Below are 22,479 nucleotides of genomic sequence, written 5' to 3'. Positions count from 1 at the left end.
CCTTGTTGTTTATTTTATATATAGTACTTAGTATTTGCAAATCCCAAACTCATAATTTATCCCTCCCCTACCCCCTTTCCCCTCAGTAACCATAAGTTTGTTTTCTGTGTCTGTGAGTCTGTCTCTGTTTTGTAAATAAGTTGATTTGTATCACTTTTTTAGATTCCACATACAAGTGATAATCTGGTATTTTTCTTTCTCTGTCTGACTTTCTTCACTTAGAATGACATTCTCCAGGTCCATCCATGTTGTTGCAAATGGCATTATTTCATTCTTTTTTATGGCTGAATAGCATTCCATTGTATATACATACAACAGCTTCTTTGTCTAGTCATCTGTCAATGGACATTTAGGTTGCTTCCATGTCTTGGATATTATAAATAGTGCTGCTATGAGCATTGGGGTGCAGGTGTCTTTTTGAATTAAGAGTTTTCTCCAGGTATATGCCCAGGAGGGGGTTTGCTGGATCATATGGTAAATCTATTTTTAGTTTTTTAAAGAATCTCCATACTGTTTCCCACAGTGGCTGCACCAAATTCCATTCCCACCCACAGTCATTCTGTTCTGCTTTCACTGATAAAACTTTATAAAGTAGATTGTAACACTGGCCACAGATTCCCACCTTCCTCTCTGTATGCACGTCGTGTTACAATGTGAATTTGCAATTACTCCCTAGAAGCGTTGAGATGTATCAAGCTTTGGCACCTGGATTTGGTCAACAGAAAGTAGCAAACAGACACCAGCAGAGACTTGCAAAATACCTACACCCGTACTTGCCCCCATCTGCTGGTGCTGAAACCACTGGAGTTGCAGCCTCAGGGACAAGCCTGGACCAGCCTGCTGGAGAACGTGGGAGCCACGTGGAGAGAGGCCCCGGATGTTACCACCTTCACAGATGAGGGCATTGTTAAGCCCAGTGACCCCAGGTGTTCATCCATGGATTACAGATGAAGGAGCCAAGATCCACCCACAGGGACTATCCTGGACAAGAAAAGCCACCTAGCTGAGCCCTGCGTAAATGTCAACCCACTAAATGAGGAGCTAAATAAGTGGGTACTGTGTGAAGCCACCAAGTTTTGAGATGGTGCAATACACAAAGAACCCTGACACAGTTTACGTCTTTATTAAATTCACCGTCTTCACCCTACCCGTCTATGAACATGCATCGGCTCTGGAGAACAACGTAGCCATTTCTGCAGTCTGCCTTTGCAACATCAGAATCGTTATGTTTGGCTCACGAACGACCAGGCCAACTTTGAAGATATCAGGGCTACAGCTGTATTCGAAGATTGGCACAGTGGTGACAATGCTTGAATCCTGCGGATGAGGTCACGGAAGGTTCAGTATCACAGTCTTTCTACTTGTGTGTTTGTTTGAAATTTTCCACAACACAACACTTTTTTTATTGTTATTAAAAATTATGGTTAGCAATCACCACGCACTTTTTCTATCCCGCCTTGCCATTCAGAATAACATGGACGAGACTGAATTTTAAGATTTAAATTTTCAACTGTGCCTTTCTCTCTCTCTCTCTCTCTCAACATGATTACGTTATTTTTCTTCTAAGCCTTCATTTCAAATGGCTGAGACTTCGAGAGGCAGATTGAAAGTACTTCCCTTTCAGCATAACAACCCCATGCAAATGATAAATAAATGATCTTTACTCGTATCCCAGTTGATGTAAAAAAAAAAAAATCAAAATGCACAGTCTGCTGTGTGTCCGTGTCATATTTTGTCTGATGGTGATGGCTTGCTTTTATAACACCTAAGACACTGGCCACAAAAATGGGCCACAGAGTAATCAGAGCGCTCAGTTCCATGCTGGAAAGAACTCTCTGTTTCTCTGCCAACATGAAAGAAAACCTAGGGCAGTGTGATTAACTCCCGACATTGGCAAATCCATGTTTTCTCATTCAGGAAAATATTCCTCGACCAACTAGGAAATGGTTTTGAGTACTATTTCAGTTTGTGCTTATGCTTATAGACCACAATTAAAACAGCAGGAAAGATGTGTCAAAATGGGTCTGAAGATGGTACTGCCGAAATCATTTTCTAGTTGAGTAACCCCGTTTTATTAGGATAATTAAAATATGTTATATGAAATAATTGCGTTTAATTGTAACGGTGCCTTAAAAATCCAGCTGCCATCGTTTTGACCGTCCCCTCTTCTCAGGCATTGGCGTTACTGGCATCCCGGATAAAGGAACCACTTTATGTTGAAATTCATTCCTCAAAATCGGTGATTTAGAGACACGTTCGTCCCTTCGGTCAAATCCTTTTCCTTCTGTGGCATGCACGTTTCTGTGGTGATGGTCCAAAAACAGTAAACTGGAAGTCCAGCCAAGGAGGTCAGTCCAGATGGACACCGAGGGACAGAGCGGGACGGGGCTTGCTGCATATTGCTGCTGAATGTTTCAAACTGGACAGGCGACACTAAGTACGGATGCATGATCATAGCTGCCGGGGCTGGGGCAAAACCAGTTTTGTCACGGCCATTAATTTCTAGAAAAGGCCGCGTGCCATCGAGCGGTTAGGGAGCCTGCTCGTGGCCAGATCCCATCGCAAGATGATCCAAAGGCCTTGTCATTTCTCAGAACAAATGTCTGCGTCTTCAGAAGGGATTTCTTCTATTTCTAAAACGTGTTTTGCAGAGAACTCTGTAGTTTTGAAGCACGGTGAGGGATGTACTGACACTGGATGCCTGCGCGTTTCAGACACACAGGACCGTGAGCGAGGGAGGTCTGAGATTCTGGCTCTTGCGTCCGCCCTGGAGCTAAACGGCCGTTTGGACAGAGGTATCCATCAAGTGCTCTCTCATGCACTATCGAAGATCACGGAAGACGGGCCATTTCGGGGTAATTGCTACCCCGCGACCCACAGCAACTTCAGGCATCCTACCTGTAGTTTATCATCTTTTAGGAGAACTGGGCCACAAACAGAAGTGGCGGTGACTCACGCTTGCTTCAAAACTGAACACGAATCTTCCTCTTGCCTTCCGCCCCCCCCCCCCCCCGCCCCGGGCTCCTACTGCCGCACATAACTCACGGGCTCATTCCTGCTTGTAACTGTCACCACTGCTGCATCTAAGCAGCCATGCACCAGCAGAAGGCCCCTTTATTGTCCCAGAAAATCTTCAACACCGCCTCGCTGAGATGGAAATGATACAATACAGTTTTAAATATTTCCCTACCACAAGTTGCCCTTTAAAACACTGTTGTGGGAAAACAATACTACTATATAATTTTTTTTCTTTTTTTAAGCACCAGAATTCACTAAACATCATTGGGCTGAAAATGAAAAGGGCAAACAATTCAAATGATAAAAGGTCAGAGGATGGTTTACTGGCACTGAAACCGCTAATAGCAGGATGCAAATTCCTCCTCCTCCCATGCATTCTCTTTAGTTTAAATAGAGTGTCAAAGATCTTAGGATACAATTAAACAAGATGAAAACATTTTAAACACATTTAAAATGGCATGAAGTGCAGGCTTTGTTGTTCCTGTTGAAGCAAAGACATTGAACTTGTCCGGTCGTTGCTAAATTTCCATGTGATGTAACATGTCACCCTGGGAAGTGGTATTTACTTCCCTAATCCCCCCTCAGGAAAGGTTAGGAGATGTGTATATTTCTGAAGATACAGTCAACGTAAATGTTAATTTTTGTGGGTTTTTTTTTTTTGTTTTGCTTTTTCACCCTGGCCCAAAGCCATCCTCATTTTTCCTCTAGTCCAACTATCTAAAATGAGTTTCTTTTTAAGCCTGATTAAGCCTCACATATTCCAGGGTCCAAAAATGCCCCAGGATTCCTTAGCAGACATTCACTAACGGAGAAAAATGAGCGATGAAGTATTCTGCAAATGGTAATAATTATTCTTTTGCGGAAACAGAGTTAGTCAACAAGAATGTGGCTTTGGTGCAGTGGCAACATTCAAATCTCAGTCACTTCAGGAACAAAGGAGAGTCTTCCTTGCTCACCTTACATGTTCATCACGGGCCACCTGGGGCTCTGGTGTCATCTTTACCCTGAGATCCACCTGGGGGAGCAGCCTCTATCTGGGATGTTGAGCGAGCCCAGAGAATGTTTTATGCTGGCAACCAGTGTTGTAGCTGTGAAGTGACACGTGACCTTTACCCCTGAGCACAACCTTATTATGTGTCTGGACTGTGCAACAAGCCAGAATCCTTTAGCCAACGCCACAGGGATGGCTGGCTGTACAACGGTAAACAAACCCAGAACCAGGCGCCCGTTTCTTTGAATGCAATAAATCAGATCCGTTAATCTGAACTCTCTTTTAACGGTCATTATACTTAAATGGCTTCTTTGACTCTGGAAATGGCTCAAGTCTATATGCCAGCTCATGGAGTCAACACCCGGGTTTAACTCACACAACGGCGCCCTCCTGTGTTCCTTGCGAGGCCGATCAGAATAAGTTCCACCAATGACTTGCATATCCAGCTATCTGTATGATGTCGCAGTCTAGCCAGTGCTGCTAGGTACGGCTGCACGGGTTGTGCACTGCACAGATTTAGACAGCACTGCTCCCACTGTGGTGTGTTCATGTCACACCTGGGGCTGTTCAACAGACAGCACACACAGTCATCCATGGAGAGGGTGAAAATCCATCCATTTGCTTTTTTTTTCTCCAACCAAAACATCACTCCATAAATCTGAGCATAAAGCAGCCTATTTAGATCCTGTTTTCTGCGTCCGTTTCCTCATCGGTAACGGGACAATGATAACATCTGATACGTAAGCAGTGAAGACTGAGTAAATGAACTCACAGAAGCACTCGGAATGAATGAGTCTAACCAAACATCACCCCATACGCCAGCTGGTCACAGCAGCGTGTGTCCCCGGGATGTGTCCCACCTCACCCTCGGTGCACTGAAACACGTGGCACTAAGTCACACTGGCTCTGCTCCTGATGTGGCCGCTGGGAACAGGTGCCCTCGGTACCAGCTCTGACGGATGGGCTGTCTGGTGCCTCTCTCTCGTGGCAGTTACCGACCTGATGCATTTCCTGTGCTTGATAAAACGCCACGAGTGCCCTTTCCCGAATTATCTGAAACTCTGACTTCTCCCAACCTTTCCATATGGCACTTGTCACCTTAGTGGAGACGCACTATGCCGCTTTCGAATCCTGCTGCAGAACGTCCCTCAGATTTTTTAACACGGAGCTGACGCTCTGCATTAAGTGAACGTTTTCAACCCTGACTTTTAAGAACACGAAAGCACAGGAAACAAGCATCTCATGAATTAATTGGAAATATTACACTCAAGATACATGGTATTATTTCAAAGGTTGCTGAAAGAAGGTGGCTTAAAAACATTCCACTGTCTTTTGAGCTTTTTCTAAGACTAAAATCAGATCAGCGAAACTAATATATCACCTTCACTGCTGTCTTTCATATAATGCACACGAAGCAATTTTAAAATATTTCAAAAGTGATAAAGTTTGCGGGGAATTACAAAAAAATGTATTTCTTTTTTTTTAAACATTTTTTATTGATTTATAATCATTTTACAATGTTGTTTCAAATTCCAGTGTTCAGCACAATTTTTCAGTTATTCATGGACATATACACACTCCTTGTCACATTTTTTTCTCTGTGAGTTATCATAACATTTTGTGTATATTTCCCTGTGCTATACAGTGTAGTCTATTCTACAATTTTGAAATCCCAGTCTATCCCTTCCCACCCTCCACCCCCCTGATAACCACAAGTCTGTATTCTCTGTCTGTGAGTCTATTTCTGTCCTTTATTTACGCTTTGTTTTTGTTTGTTTTTGTTTTTGTTTTTTAGATTCCACATATGAGCGATCTCATATGGTATTTTTCTTTCTCTTTCTGGCTTACTTCACTTAGAATGACATTCTCCAGGAGCATCCATGTTGCTGCAAATGGCATTATGTTGTCGGTTTTTATGGCTGAGTAGTATTCCGTTGTATAAATATACCACCTCTTCTTTACCCAGTCACCTGTTGATGGACATTTAGGCTGTTTCCATGTTTTGGCTATTGTAAATAGTGCTGCTATGAATACTGGGGTGCAGGTGTCATCCTGAAGTAGATTTCCTTCTTGATACAAGCCCAGGAGTGGGATTCCTGGGTCATATGGTAAGTCTATTCCTAGTCTTTTGAGGAATCTCCACGCTGTTTTCCATAGTGGCTGCACCAAACTGCATTCCCACCAGCAGTGTAGGAGGGTTCCCCTTTCCCCACAGCCTCTCCAGCATTTGTCATTTGTGGATTTTTGAATGACGGCCATTCTGACTGGTGTGAGGTGATACCTCATTGTAGTTTTGATTTGCATTTCTCTGAGAATTAGTGATATTGAGCATTTTTTCATGTGCTTTTTGATCATTTGTATGTCTTCCTTGGAGAATTGCTTGTTTAGGTCTTCTGCCCATTTTTGGATTGGGTTGTTTATTTTTTTCTTATTGAGTCGTATGAGCTGCTTCTATATTCTGGAGATCAAGCCTTTGTCGGTTTCACTTGCAAAAATTTTCTCCCATTCCGTAGGTTTTCTTCTTGTTTTATTTCTGGTTTCCTTTGCTGTGCAGAAGCTTGTAAGTTTCATTAGGTCCCATTTGTTTATTCTTGCTTTTATTTCTTCTAGGAGAAAATTTTTGAGATGCATGTCAGGTAATGTTTTGCCTATGTTTTCCTCTAGGAGGTTTATTGTATCTTGTCTCATGTTTAAGTCTTTAATCCATTTTGAGTTGATTTTTGTATATGGTGTAAGGGAGTGTTCTAGCTTCATTGTTTTACATGCTGCTGTCCAGTTTTCCCAACACCATTTGCTGAAGAGACTGTCTTTATTCCAATGTATATTCTTGCCTCCTTTGTCAAAGATGAGTTGACCAAAAGTTTGTGGGTTCATTTCTGGGCTCTCTATTCTGTTCCATTGGTCTATATGTCTGTTTTTGTACCAGTACCATGCTGTCTTGATGACTGTAGCTCTATAGTATTGTCTGAAGTCTGGGAGAGTTACTCCTCCAGCCTCTTTCTTTCTCTTCTGTAATGCTTTGGCAATTCTAGGTCTTTGATGGTTCCATATGAATTTTATTATGATTTTTCCTAGTTCTGTGAAATATGTCCTGGTAATTGGGTAGGGATTGCACTAAATCTGTAGATTGCCTTGGGCAGTGTGACCATTTTAACAATATTGATTCTTCCAATCCAAGAGCATGGGATATCTTTCCATTTGTTAAAGTCTTCTTTAATTTCCTTCATCAATGGTTTATAGTTTTCTGTGTATAATTCTTTCACCTCCTTGGTTAGATTTATTCCTAGGTATTTTATTACTTTGGGTGCTATTTTCAAGGGGATTGTTCCTTTACTTTCTTTTTCTGTTGATTCATCGTAAGTGTAAAGAAATGCAACTGATTTTTGAACGTTAATCTTGTAACCTGCTACCTTGCTGAATTCTTCAATCAGCTCTAGTAGCTTTTGTGTGGACCTTTTAGGGTTTTCTATATATAGTAACATGTCATCAGCATATAATGACACTTTTACCTCTTCTTTTCCAATTTGGATCCCTTTTATTTCTCTCTCTTGCCTGACTGCTGTGGCTAGGACTTCCTTGACTATGTTGAATAGGAGTGGTGAGAGTGGGCATCCTTGTCTTGTCCCAGATTTTAGTGGGAAGCTTTTGAGTTTTTCACCGTTGAGTACTATGCTGGCTGTAGGTTTGTCATATATAGCTTTTATTATGTTGAGATATGCTCCCTCTATACCCACTTTGTCGAGAGTTTTTATCATAAATGGGTGTTGAATTTTATCAAATGCTAAAAAAATGTATTTTTTGTAGGATAATTGGTTCCGTGCAAAACAACCATAAGACATTTCATCCATATCAAAAGGTCCTTGAAATGTGGTCCTGTCCAAAACAGCCATGGAGACTTCTGGTTCATAAGGTGTTTATTATGGTCGCTTCACAATAGTGTGTTAAGTTTCAGGTGTACAGCAAAGTGATTCAGTTATCCACACATACATTTATTCCTAATCTTTTTCAGAGTCTTTTCCATTACCGGTTATGACAAAGTATTGAACGCAGTTCCCCGTGCTATACAGTAACTCCTTGTTGCTTACCTCCTTTATGTATAGTCGTGTGTAACTGTTAATCCCAAACTCCCAGTGTGTCCCTCCCTCTGCCCAGTCCCTTTCCCCTTTAGTCACCACAAGTTTGTTTTCCAGTCTGTAACTTCGTTTCTGCTTTGAGTATAGATTCACTTGACAACCTGCTCCTCTGAAGACGGGACAGGTGTGCCGGGTAAAATGAACCGCGTCACCCTGAAAAGGTCACTTTGAGGATTTGAACTTCATGAGCAGAAGTGCTTTTAGGCTGACTCCACTTCTGTTTTCCTAAAGAATCCAGTCGAAAACCAGACAAGGGTGGACAAGGTTCTTCGTACCAAAATTTAGCTTCTTGAGGGAGGCTAACAGCTCAGTGGTGGAGCACGTGCTTAGCACACAGGAGGTCCTGGGTTCTATCCCCAGCACCTCCGTTAAAAACAAAACGAAACTGAGCTTCCTCTAACTTCTCTGCTCGAAACATCTGTCCAGCCAAGAAGCTCCTTCATCTGGGTCTGGGGCCAGTTAAGAGCTGGACACACAGAGAAGTATGTCTTCAGGCAAAGACAGGTTACATCAAAACATAAACCGGATGAAAACACACAAAAATTCTAGTTTACGCCTGCGCTGGTATCCATGTGTATCTGATCTTCAACCGCAAACGTTCAGGTTTTCTTCCTTCTGGTTGTAGAAGAAACGAAGACATTGTTTGTGAGCCCCTGGAAAGAGGCCGAGTGTGCGATGGATAATGTGGCCTTGGGCTGCCCTTTAATCAGTCAGTGGAAGTCAGGGGCTACTGCATTTCTTATCCGTCTCCACGCTTCCTACCCCTCCGTGGAGCCCCGGGGGCGGGGGTCTCCATCAACACGTGCTGACCTGAAACCCGCCTCCCCCTCACTTAACATCATGCCTCAAACACAGCAAACACTCCGCACGCTTGCTGAAACTGAGTCCTGTGAGAAACCACAGCCCCAGAGAACGGAATTTTTTAATTGCCAAGAGACCTTCTATTGTAATTTTGTAGTAACATCAGAACAAGGTCCTGGGAAACCTTCACAGGTGCACTCACTTCACAGACAGCATTGTTCAGACGCGTGCCAAAGACTTGTCCGTCTCCACGCCTCACTGGATGCCCTTCAGGGCCACCTGAAATCACGTTCCTGTCTTGACTCCTTAGCTCCCACGATGGGTAGGCCGGGATTCTGCTTTCCATGCGGCGTTACCGGCCTTCTAAAATAATGCCTATCTATAGGTTACCATTTGCTTAGCTTTTCACATCCATGAAATGCTAGAAATACAAAGTTGCTTTCCAAGAAGAATTTGTTTAAAGCTTCAAAACCCACTAAGGTTTCGACATGCAACTCAAGAGCTCATACCAATGGGAACTGAAATTTCCTGTTGTACATTCCAAGCAAAACTTTCAGACGGTATGTGATTTGAAGTCAAAGGTAATTGTGATTATTATAAATAAACCTGATTTTCAAATACCCGGAAAGGTAATGGCAACTGAAGCTATTCTGAGGCAAATACTTGAAAGCTCTTTGCACATCCAGACGTATGTGTGTCCTTCTTGGCTGTTAGTATTGCACAGATTAAACAACTAATTCCATACATAGCCATGTATAAAAACACTGTGACAGTACCTCAAGTTATTTCGTCCTCAAACACACATCCCCACGTCATAAAGTGTTCCGTCAAAGTCCATTTTCACTGAGTATGTTCAACTCGGAGTAAACACAATCATCTTAAACATTAAGTTCATAACAGTGATCTTACAGAGTATTTTCCCTGATAATACGAGCAATAATCCTAACACATTATTAACGTGCTCTCTTTAACGTGCACTCTTTAACGAGAGTATTTCCTACAACGATGTGACAGATGTTTGGCAATTGTTTTGGAATGAGAAATCCACACTGTAAGCAAGAATCCTGCTTGCTTTCCAACTTTGAACCATTCCCAGGGAGGCAGGGGAAATCATTTCTATTTTTTTTTTTAAGAAAAAGAAAGGTTAAAACCCAAACTAGCAGACCTTCAACAGGAGCTTGGGAAAGGCTTCTGAATCTCAGAAATTCTCCAGTGGGGACATACTGAGGAAACTCCAGCCCACATTCGGAAAGCCTGAGGCACAGGAGCACGCATCCTTTCCAAAGTGCACGGCGGGGTCAGGCATTCCATTTACTGGCACCCTCATGGAATTGAGAAAACTCTGAGCTGAGAGTGATGTTCAGACATGTTCCCAAAAGAGATGAATGGGAGGCGGAAGGACGGCAGCTCCTGCGGACTGACCGACAGAGGAATTTGCGCGGTGTGGGCGGAGGATGCACAGTGTCTGAAGGTGACAGGTGTGTTCTCCGTGTGGGTGACGTCTTTCCGCGGGAGGGGCCGGTGGAACTCGCTCCAGCTCTGTCCCTATCCGCCAATCTCCCACGAGATCCGGTGACGCCTTGTCCCTGCGTTCCTGAGCTTGGGGGAAATGGAATTTAAACAACAGTGCACATCTCATGGCGGATTCCAGGAATAGATATTTCTTAGCCACAGGATCAGACCACACAAAACACAAGTATCGACATTAACTATTGTTCTCTCAGCACTAAATTCTGCGAGAACTCAGGATGTCATGGTTATGGGCAAGGATCATGGATTGCTTGTCCCCCTGACACCACACAAAATATCGTACATTCTCCACGCCGATGATTCTGAATTACATCACAAGGGACTCCTTGAACCGTAGCATCGCTGAAGTGGTCCTTCAGTTCAGAACCTCCGTTCCCCAAAGAAATAGTAGAACCCAAATACAATGCTATAAATTATGGGACAGAAATTTGTACAGAAGAGATCTGCCTTGGCATTATTGTTCCCGAGGGGTTCCACCCAAAGTCTGCTGCACAAACAAATCTGTCTGTGAGTCTCTGTTGTTCTTACATAAACAGTAATAAGCTTCTAGTTCCAGATTTTAAATACTGCAAACTTCTTGAAGAAACTACGTATACACAACAGTAGATGTCATGATAGCATTTCGTACGTCTTGAAAATAATATTGACAGTAATGGCCTTCCAATAGCCAAGCGGGAACTCACCATCATCCATTATTGTTTAATAAGCAGTCTTTTATTCATGATCAAGTTGCGTATGTTAGCCACAGAGAGCACTTTTTAAACGTCATTCTCTTTTTCATCAGTGACCTCTGTGAGAATCACAGTGCCCACAGCATCACATCAGCTCATACCTTTTATTTTTTTAAACAGAGTTTTAAAAAAAAAAAATTTCTTTTACTATTGTTTTTTTGTGGGGGGGAGGAGGTAAAGTCTGTTTACTTACTTTTAGAGGTACTGGGGACTGAACCCAGGACCGCCCGCATGCTAAGCATGCTCTCTACCACTTGAGCTACACCCTCCCCACGTCAGCTTGTCGGGTAAGTGACACCTCCTGCCGTGGATCATACACGTTGGCTGAGAGGTGTAGAGGTGGGCTGTGCACCTTGCTACGCTCTGTCTGCACCGGTGTCGGACATACCCAGTGGAATCCCCTCTCCTGCATTTGGCCATGGAGGATGGAACTCTCACATCCGTGCCTCTATTTACCCCATGGGGTAACTGCGGGGCTCTTGACGGAGTCTCCACGTGATAAGACAGAGGATGATCCAAATTGCAGGTGCTGCCCGGGCCGGCTTTACCCAGTGTGGCTCCCAGTGTGCGTCCGTCATGTAGCTGGTGGGGCGGGCACGGTGCGTCCTCAGACACACACAGCTAGCGGCTCCCTGTTACGTCCTGCTTTTCTCTGTCACACTGGCAAGACAGGCTGGGCGAGGAGCAACACATCTGAAGCCACGGCTTCCAGATAATGTTCCCCAGCGACAGCTGATTGGGGACGTCTCGCAGGGTCTCGGTGTGGCGGTCTGCCGCCTGCTGCATGGCCTCCAGGATCTCCCGGAACTGGGGCTCGGATGTCGGAGTTAACGGGTTTCTCTCCCGCGGGTCTTTGGAGAGGTCAAAGAGTAAGGGCGGGTCGTGGTAGGTGACGTGTCGTCCGTGACAGAAACACACGTGTGTGGAGAAGCATCCGTTGGCGCCCTCGGGGGAGAAGTTGGGTGTGAAGAAAAAGGCTTTCCAGATGGACGTGCCTGCGGTTGACAAGGACAGAAGTGGGCATCGTGGGGACTAGGTCACACTCACCCGAATCAGAGCATGCACAGAAATCACACTGCTGGTGCTTAAAGAAGGCAGAGACCTGTCGATTCTGGATGAAATGAATTTCTCATGCTTAAGGCTCAAAAGAGTAAGAACAACAGCTTAAAACAAAACAAAACAAAAACATGCGCTGCTATTTAACTGAGAAGCAATAAAAGAAGATGATAAAGGAGTAGCTGTTACGGTACAAATTCAGCCGTATCAAAAACCCCGGCATTTTCTCCTTTTTCAGAATCCATCTCTCTCTCTTATTGCCCTCTCCCTCTTCCTTCTTTTTCCTCAATCCCTAATTTCTTGGGAGAGGCAGTGCTGGCAAGAAAGGAAAAAAGCTTATTAACTGTTTGAGCAGAGAACTGTAAGAGGACTGTCATTTTAGCCGAATCAACGTCCCAGCTGGGAGCCGGAGGGCAGGCAGTCAGCAGACACACACAGCAACTAACAGACTCCGCTCCTGGCGCGGGCCCTCTTCTCCACCTTCAACGTTCAAAGCTCGCAGCCTGTACTTTTGTTTAAAACAAAGCAGAGGGAAGAGGCAGGCTGCAGGCTGACACGGAGGTGAGGCTCGGTACACAGCACACACACACAGCCTTCAGGAATGATCTTACACACGCTAGGACCTCGGTTAACATTCGATTTCCTTGGCTTTGAGAAAGTCCAAATGAATCCAGTCCAGAATTCAGTGAGGCTGTGGACAGACTGCAGCTGGCTTACAGAAACGATCTTTTGGGGGTGAAGGAAACATTTGGACATTAGATTTTGACTACAGTTAGAAAACTCTGTACATTTACTGAAAATGATTAAATCGGAATTTAATGTTGTGTATGTGATAAATGCATACTTAATAAAGGTGTTAAAAATCCCAAGTCCACCCGAGGGCGGAGTGCTTAAATAGGTTTTAAAATGTAAGTTCTGTGCTCCCTGAGATACCCAATATTGACATTTTTAGAAAAAAAGGGATTTGCCAACAAATAATTGTGAGAGGACTGATCTCCTGTTTATTCCACAAAGATAAGACTTCCTGAGAACTGACTACTAACCACACATCCCCTGACAGAGGTCTACAAACTGTTTCCTGGGTAGAAAAAGGTGGCAGATAAAAACAGACAGCTAACATGTACTAAAAATGTCCTATTAAAATTTTTAAATTATTTTTTTTGGTGGGCAGGTAATTAGGTTTACTCATTTATTTTTTAGAGGGGGTACTGGGGATTGAACCCAAGACCTCATGCATGCTAAGCACGTGCTCTACCAGTTCAGCCACATATACCCTTCCTCCCTGAAAATGTCCTTTGTTTTGCTCCATCCTTACAGCGTTGTCACATACAACCACAGAGGCTTTCCCACTACAGAGCACCACACACCTACATAATTCACTTCAATCGTTTGCTTGTATCATGCAAACGGTGGCTTTTGCAATTACAGGTGTTGAGGGACCCACGGATGCAGACGGAAAATAAATTAATGGAATCAACTGAAAGCCATCGTCACGGGTGTCTGCCGTGCCCCGAAACAGCCCCTGACCTCAGACATGCACATTCGAGGGAAAGGCAGCCTCTCTGGTTTCCGAGGAGAACCGGGAAGCCCAGACAAGCGACGTGAACGATGAATCTATACTTAAAGGAATCCGTTATGCGGATCACTGAAGCTGGCAGAAGCAGCACAGGACATCCCTGTCAATGTACACAAGCGACAGGTGCTCAGCACACCTGCCTTTTAAGGAGGAGTTCAGGCTGACCCGCGGTCGAGCAAGGCTGGAGGAGAAACTGCAGGGCCCGCTGTCCCTCCCCAGGGGAGCTTACAGACGAAGTGGGTTCCCTTGACAGTCCGTACATCCACCCACTTCTCTCCTTCCCCTGAGGCCCAGATCGGTTTCAGAAAGAAGCCTTTTCAGCAGCAAGAAGCTACAGCCACGGAGAAGCCGGGTCAGCGGGGCCAAGGCTGCTACAGACAGAGGCGTGCACGGCGCGTGGTGGGGGTCGGGGGGAGACTCTTCTGCTCCTGCTCCGAGGGCTGCAGATCTGGAGGGTGTTTCGAGCTTGACATTCGAGGGGCCACAGCATCGCCACGTAGCTCGGACAAGCACAGAATTCAGAATTAACTTTTCCAGAAATCTGTTTCGTGCGTTTGCCTCTTTACTGCCCAACTTGGATTTAAAAAAAAAAAAACTTTTAATAAAAAAGAGTAGATTGTGTCTTCTCTGTATTATTTCTTTAGACAGCTCTGGATTTGGTCACGTGAGACAAACAGAGCTGCACTTCACTGAATGTTGGTTTACAAGATAGGAGTCCTCACTTCAGGGTCTGGTCTGTGGTTCACCAGGAACCCAGGCGTCGACATTGTCCAGGGTGTCATTTCAGTGGAAAAGAGCGAATTGGTAAATCATGGGATAAGACAGGAGGCACCTGGTATCACCTTTCATTTCTAACGGGCAGATTTAGTCTCATTTTCCAAAATGATTTTGATGACGTATTTCATCCTGAATTTCTCTCTACACTACTGAAAAAAGTTGAGGTTTTGAAAAATTGTTTCCTCGATTGCTAAAATTCCAGTCTACTCTGAAAAAAGACTGTTTCTGTCTCACCTGTCACAGATAAATATTTTGACCACGAAGGGATCTTAAACTCATTTGTAATTGAGGTCCAGGGACCAGAAGAAGCAGTTATTAAATTTTACAGTGACAATGTGGGGAAATTAAATGGGATTTTTAAAAATGTATTCTAAGTAGTGACAGGAACAATAATTTGGCAGAGGTTTTAAAAATGCTCTGAAATTTAGGAGAAATAATTGTCAGGATTAAAGGACAAAGCTGTCAGTGACATAATACCGTGAGAGGGCTCTGTTACTGGCATACAAAATGCCGTGATCCTCAGCACTTACCGGGTGAAAGATATTTTTATGTAAAATCATCTCTTAAAAAAAAAATGACTTGATTAAAGAGAAAAGAAAGTTGACCGTCCTCTGACCAAAAGGAAAATGGAATTTAAGCGAGAAAAGCCTGACAGCTAAGCTGGGCCCTGCATTCGTCAGCTTCCAAGGGGAATCCTAAAACAGCTACTTCATCAGTGTTAAAATGAACTGCGAGATAAACTGAATCAAGGAGTTTCGGATGCTGTGGGATTCTCTGGGGACCTCAGGGCTGCGTGATCCTGAAACAGGAACACCCTCTGTGATTTCCGTCCCGTCCGGGCTGCGGGTACTTGGCCACAGGGAAGGGTTCCAGGTGACTCGGCAGACAAGCCCCCGAAATGAGCACAAAGAACAAAAACAGAGACAGAAAGGCCCCTGGGCTGCTGCCGCTCCTCTGTAAAGAAAGGGGCTGAAACTCCACACGTGAAACGTGCGGTGTCCCGCAACGGACAGACGTGAGCATCCGTATGCAGCATCACGCTTCCTCGTGACGTTTCTGAGTGGGGTCGCGCTCCGTGCCTTACAGATGTACTCCTGCTGTCCTGGAGACGGTCCCCAAGGCCGCATTTTGTCTCTGTCCCTCTGGCGATGAGATCGGTACCTCGGGAATATAAATGACGCACCCCAGCAGACGACTGGACACGCCAAACGTCACCGCCGGGCACTCTGAGCCCACGGGGGCTGAAGAAAGGTGCCCCCAACCTGGAACTTTGATGCCACAAACATAAGACTACCCCTCCTCTCTCCTGGAGAGCACGGAGCCAGCCCCCAGGTAAGCTACCTGCTCCCACACGTTTTTGCAACATCCCTGCAGTGAGATGAGGCCACTCGGGGAGTTCTTGCCCAGTGAGGACAGAGCGGGACGTGTCCTTCCCAGTTCCACAACACAGAAGCACTGCCTCTCCTGCTGGTGACATTGCAGCCGGTGGGGCCTGTGTCCCTGTGGGACTCAGGATGCCCGAGGCCCCTCCTCCTGGACCCTCTCCTGCACTGGGGGCCACCATGTGGGGACATCTGGTCATGTCCGGAGGCCAGCTGGGTTGTCACAGTTGCTGGTGAAGGAGTGACGTTGCTACTGGTGTCTGGTGTCTAGTGGGTCAAGGCCAGGGTGCTGTCCCCTGTCCCCAGCCCACCACAGACAATCACCTGGCCCCAAATGCCAACAGTGCCCAGGGTGAGTGAGCCTCAGCAATGTCCGTGTGAGAATGAACCTTTGCTGGCTCGAGCCCCTGAGATTTCAGGGCTCATGGTCACTGCAGCACAGCTCTGTGTCTCCCTGCTCGTAGACCATCGGAGAGCTAAACTATAAAATATGACATATCTTATTGTGAATGAAAGAAATCAGAAGCCAGAGTGAGATGTGCGGTCCTCCTTAAGTCTTGGAGACTTGGAAGAGTGAACGAACGGCCAGCTCAGAAGAAGGGAAAACGCACGTGTCAGATGACCGTGGCCGTGCAGAACTAGTGGGGAGGCCAGGATGTGTGTTTGTCGCGCTCTTCCAAAATACAGTGGAGAACGGGGCACGGGGCCTTCAGGCCTCCCTCCTTCTGGGGGGTTAGAGATGTCTTTATAAAAGTAGAGTTAGACACACTGGCTTTTCTTGGCCTGACGCTGCTATGTGAGACTTGTAGCACGGGAGTCAACAGAGAGAGACAAAGAGACAGACAGACAGACAGACAATGCAGTGGCCAGAAGGCAGGGGCTCAGGCCAGCGTTTTAAAGGGGAATCCTCTGTGGGTGACCGGAGGGCCTCTTTGGGGTACAAAAATCACACACATCTTGTTTCTCTTACTCCTCCAGCCAACGCCATCCACCAGTGTTGGAAGCCCCCTCTGCAGATACATTTATAAGATGCTTCAGTCTGCCTAACAGAGATCCGCTTTTCCAAATGCATTTCTATTCGTGTGGGTAACCCCGTGGGTCTGGAGCCTCGACCCTCATCACCGGCGGACACCCTTTGTTCCGAGTGTCCTGCTGTCTTGGCGAGGGTGACCTGTTTGAATTCTCCCACCCCTTTTCTGTTGGTGCTGACAGTGTGGGTGGAAATCCCAGCTCTGCAATTCCCTAGCTGTGTGACACCCTACCCTCTCTGGGCCCCAGCCTCCTTTTCTGAGAAATTAGGGTAATGAGAGTCCTTGCCTCAGGGCCTCCCTTTGGGGATCAACCGTGCATTCCTGTAAGTAAAGCTCTCATTCCAGTGGCCAGTGCACCGCGAAGACCACCCACGGGTCAGCTCTGTATAGAAAGCTGCCGTCTATCTAAGAGAAGAACGCTGGCTTCTGCCTGGTCTTACATCTGTTGCTGCTGTAATCCGAGTCTTGACACACTTCCCTCCCCCAACGAAGGATTCCTAAAGAATATGCAGAACTACACTGAAATGGCTTCAACACATGGGCTCTTAATTCATCACCCAGATTCAGACTTCCCTTGATGAATGCTGTTCATCTGCTAGTCTTGGCAAGATTTATCTTGGATGCTTGGAGAATTCCGTGTATATATCCTAGGAGCCACACACAGATTTTTGGGGTTTTCAGTCTCAGCACTGTTTCGCACTACAGCGCGCCATCTTGCAGTTCTACAAGGACCGTTTCAAATGCTGCTCTGTTCTCCCACTAGGAGTGACGCGTTCCACACCCCTGGGACCCTCAGCTCGTCCCCTCAGTCATGTTGACCTCATCTTCTGAACCAGTGTCTGAAAATCCATGCCACGGTCCCCAAGCTCACGGAGACCTCCTTGCTTCCCTGATACACCCTCAAACATCGTTCCTCTGTCCTGAGCCAGCCACCCTGGACCAACGCCACAGTCTTTTCATTGGCCCAAAGACCTCAGGATGTGACCCACCTGGGGCACCAGTGTCGTCACACACGATCCCAGAGATCTGTGGACCCAGGTGCCCTTTTTCTTCACTCTTGAGGCTCATCTCTACTCATCTCTGCCGCCCGGACTCTCAAAGGTGCAGCCCTGGGCTTGGGGATTATAGATCCACGCCTGCCAGCTTCCCGCAGCTGGGGGCACTGGGACATTCGCCACAGGAAAAGAGGGAGAAGGAAGACGCAGAAGCTCAGGGCTGTGGCCAAAAGCAGCTGCTTGTCAATTTAAAGGCAGAACCACCCCAGCTCCACCAACTGACGCCTGACATCAAAACTCTCCCTTTCACGAAGCCTCTGTTTTGCACTTGGGGGGTACAAATATGAATCCTGCACAACACGGGTACCCAAGGCATGCTAAACCCGGCTCCTTTCCCTTCTGGCCTCTGCACATTGAACTCCTACCCATCCTTCAAGGCCCTGCAGCCACGCCTCCTCTGTGACCTGTGTGGATCCCCGGACAGAAGGTATGAGCGGGTCCTTGCTCCTCTGGCAGTTCTCAGCACGCATTCAGCCCGTGAGGTCTCTCACGGTCTGCGGCCTCTATTTCCTTCTAGGTTATTCACTTTCTGAACACAAGAATGTATCTCTCACGTGTCTTAAATGCCCAGAACCTGGTGCCTTACATGGATAGATGGTCAATGCACCTCTTAGATCCCCAGTATCTAGTGCCTTATGTAGAACAGATGGTCAATACAATGTGTTGGGTGAATTAATAAATGAATGAGGTGATGGGACAAGCAGGAAGGGACTGGAAGAGAGGGGAGAAGCAGCCAGCTGTCAGGAAAGCCGGCGAGGGGCAGGCAGGAAGCCCAGTGCGTTCTGTGTGTCTCTCCTGCAGAGCCACCTGGAGCATCCTGCCGAAAACCCGTCAGTGCCCAACACTGCCTCCAGCCAGGCAGAGAAGCAGGCTGCCTGGGGGCACTGGTCATGGCAGATAAATGAGCGAGGAAGTCAGAGACTTAGGAGGTACATCCATCTCGGGGTCTCTTGGCATCAGAAAATGGGCAGTCCCAAGGAATTGACACAGCAGACACAAGCCCCCGTGGCCTCAGGACAGAATGAGCATGGACGGGCGTGAGGGGTGGACAGGCGGGCAGCTGGGAGCGTGCGGATCAGGGTGTGGAGTCGGTTGAGGGGAGACCAGAGCCGATGTCCCCAAGGATGGCGGGACTCAGGGAGTAAGAAGACAGGGACGAATTCCAGAAACAGCCCACGGAGACGGCCAGACAGACACTCAGGAGGAAGAATCATCCCTGTGACTGTGAGTAAAATAACTCATGGTTTTGGGTGGAGAAGTTCCAGTTTACCGCAGGGCAGACCGAGAGCAGGTGGCCGGTTTCGAGTCCAGCTTTGCGCTCAACCCCGTGGACTGTATGCCAATTACGTGACTTTACAAACCTCTGCCTCCTCATGTGTAAATAACTTTGGGAGACACTGCTAAGTACTGCCAGCCTCCCACGGTCATGTCCGCAGGACACAGGGACAGCCACGATGAAGGCTACACTGCCCAGCCTCCCGTGATGCTAGGTGTGCCCAGATGACCAGCTTCTGGCCTGCAGGACACCCTCCATGGGAGGTAGGAGGCACGCACCCTTTTCCTCTCATCTTTTCCATCCATTCCTCCATCCTGCTGACCCTGGGCGGACACTGTCATCATCTCCAACATAGAACCTTCCCTCTGACGTGAGCCCCTGTTTCTCTGTTTTCTGTTATAGCCAAACCTGATACGAATACTAATCAAGATCACTTGTAATTCGGAGGATCAAGTGCAAACTGCCTGTTGCCAGCATGGAGTCTGCCGGAGAGTAGATACGGAAGCAACATCAGGGCGGAATGTCCTTGTTTCTTGTTACCAAGTGTGTCCTCAAACGATACAGAACGGTCACGTGGAAAAGATGACACGTTTCAAGAGAGGGAGAGCAAACAAAGGGAGACGCGTAAAACCACCTACGAAACATTCTTGTAGGGAAGATCCAAATGCACGAAGGCCCAAATACTCATGGAATACAAGACTCCTCAGTTAGAACCGAAACGTCCCCACAGAAAACGCCAGCTCTGCTGGCGGACCGAGGTGAACCAGGACGGAGTCAGAAGTAAGCCGGCATCCGGGGAGAACGGAGACATGTCCCGTGTCGACATCCAAGCAAAGAGGTGTGCCAGATACTGCAGCAAATCGGTAAGCTGACAGGAGTGAGTATGGAAGGGGGGACGGTCAGAAGAGGAGGCCTGCAGGAGACTGGAATCAGACGGTGCTGAGCTAAGACCGAAGGCTGCGTTAGAGCGCTCAGGAACGCGGCTTTTGGCATTCCGGAAAGAAACTCCCATGTCGATGTATTCTGTGTCTACAAGGGAGCAGGTCTGCATCGGGACAAACGAACAGAAGCTGTGGCTGCCACATTTTTCACCCAAGTAGCAGTGTCATCGCAGCTCAGACACGTGAAAACTTTAGTCAAAAAGTATGTATCGGTTTCAAAAACGGTCTAATATTGCGTATCAGGTCATGTGAAGGGCGGTACGAAAATATATCTTAAATAGACAAAGGGGGAGAAAAAAAATCCACCTAGGAGGGTTTTTTCCATGAAAGGAGATGAACGGTTAGGAAGTTACATCCGAGGCTGGAGAGACGGACGGACGATGAGATAAACAAACTGCATAAACATTTAACAATTCCAGGGAAGCCTTCTCCACCCTCCCGCGTCACCCCTCCTCTTAGGTTATCGCCAGGGAGCCTGCGTCCGTCCAGGGACACGTCACCCTGCGTTTCTGCAATTACGGGCACGCGTCCCATCCCTCGATACTGGGCTGAGAAGGCAGGTAAAAGAGTTAGGGGGTGAATATCGGAAAGGTCCAAGGTGCTTGGGAATGCAGCCGTTGGGCGAGGTTTTCAAAAAGGACAACGAAATCCTAAGACTTCAAAAACACAGCCTCGAAGGGATTTACACAGACATGCTTTTCTTAATGGCCACAAAAGTCGTGGTTGGGTGAGAGTGTGTCCTCCTTAAACTAACTTGGAGTACGGGACAGTTTTCCGCAAGCGTTCACCTGAAAACGGCACAGCCCACAGCTGTTCAGTTTTAGAACCTCCATGTATTATCTCTGACCCTTTGGATCCAATTTCAGACAATCACACAAAGACAGGCATCCAGTGAACACCCAGCAGAATCATTAGCAAAGACAAAAGCCACGCACAGCCTTTCTTGCACTGGTTAGGTCCCGACACCTCAACAGCTGTAATCAGAATCTTGTCTCTTTTCTTATGTGTATTTTAGAGGCGAAATTTTTTTTTTTTACCTTTGTGAAAATTTTAGATGCTGAACAAAGCAAGCATTTCCCCTCAATTACCACGGTAATGCTGTTTTTGATTTTAAACCTCACTTATTTCTTATTGTGAAAAGAAGGCACCTTTTATAAACACTTCCCTTTAGAATGAATTCGAATATCTTACTGCTTTAGAAACACTTTCCTTTAGGATGAATTCCAATATCTTACTGCTTTTTCTTGTGATTTTAAATTTTCAATTTTTCTGGAAGACAAAATTGTCTACTGTTTTTCCTTTTCTCTTAATTATGCAAGTTTCAGGTGCACTGTTGTGATTTTTCAAAGGATGCTTTAAAACAAAATCACAGAAGTTTCCAACAAACCTGAGTTGGAAAAAGCAGCCAGATTTATGAGGTTCTGTGGGATCAGCCCCAGAATGACTAACCCTCGTGGATTTCTGTATGATCAGCTGGTCTGGGGGGCCGTCACGTTAATGCAAGCATGTAACTTACAGACTTACATCCATCCGTTCAAAAATCTGCAACAGAATCCCAGAGTCACATATCTACCAGTCTTCTGCGATAAATTTTACCATAAAATCAAGCTGCCTTCGCATTTAATTTTTAGTAACACTGGTTTGTACGTCAAAAGTTAAAGCCAAAATTTTAAAATACATATTGAATAGTAAATTTAAACTGAAAATTCCCACTGTAATGCAAGAAAAGTTATCCACATTATGACAATGCTCTTGTGACTTCTAACACGTAATGGAAATAACGCTCTCAGATGACGATGAAGTTACACCATTTGCAGAGACAAGTAAATGACAGAATCATTAGAAACACAGAATTATTAAATTACAGAGAAGGCATTGTATATAAAAGCTGAAAGGGATTCAGCTTTGGGAAGGGTGGAAACAGCCTTCTGGCTCTACGTTTTTGGAAAAGTAAGTCTGGAATCGTAATATCCAAGCTTCCAACTAATCCAGACAAATGGGAACTGGATCTTGGCATTTCCAGCCAGCTCCAGTCTCCCGGAACCAGGGCAGCGCTGGTGAGCTGGCTGTCTCCGAGGGAGGGACAGAGCCGCGATCCACGGTGTCTGCCGTGGCCGTGGCCGTGGCGCAGACGCTCCCCGCGCGGCCGACCTCAAGTCAGCAGTGGTTTCACAACAGGCT

The 22,479-nt window shown here is 46.2% G+C and overlaps 1 protein-coding gene across 9 annotated transcripts in view; it reads right to left on the bottom strand.

Moving 5' to 3' along the window:
• Window positions 1-22,479, bottom strand: part of STS (steroid sulfatase) — a 499,782-nt gene that overhangs the window by 352,378 nt on the left and 124,925 nt on the right. For 5 of the 9 annotated variants that reach the window (XM_010963972.3, XM_045523346.2, XM_074359112.1 and 2 more), the window contains one exon: window positions 7,906-12,199. The exons of the other annotated variants lie outside the window; for them this stretch is intronic. In XM_010963972.3, the coding sequence (XP_010962274.2) occupies window positions 11,826-12,199 (374 nt within the window). In that variant the 3' untranslated portion in view covers window positions 7,906-11,825. Of the gene's footprint in view, window positions 1-7,905; window positions 12,200-22,479 lie in introns of those variants that run through there. 9 annotated transcript variants of the gene reach the window in all.

Source organism: Camelus bactrianus, chromosome X (assembly GCF_048773025.1).
Source record: "Camelus bactrianus isolate YW-2024 breed Bactrian camel chromosome X, ASM4877302v1, whole genome shotgun sequence".
Classification (NCBI taxonomy): domain Eukaryota; kingdom Metazoa; phylum Chordata; class Mammalia; order Artiodactyla; family Camelidae; genus Camelus; species Camelus bactrianus.
The sequence above is the reverse complement of the archived record's forward strand: the minus strand, read 5'-3'. Positions and strand labels throughout refer to the sequence as shown.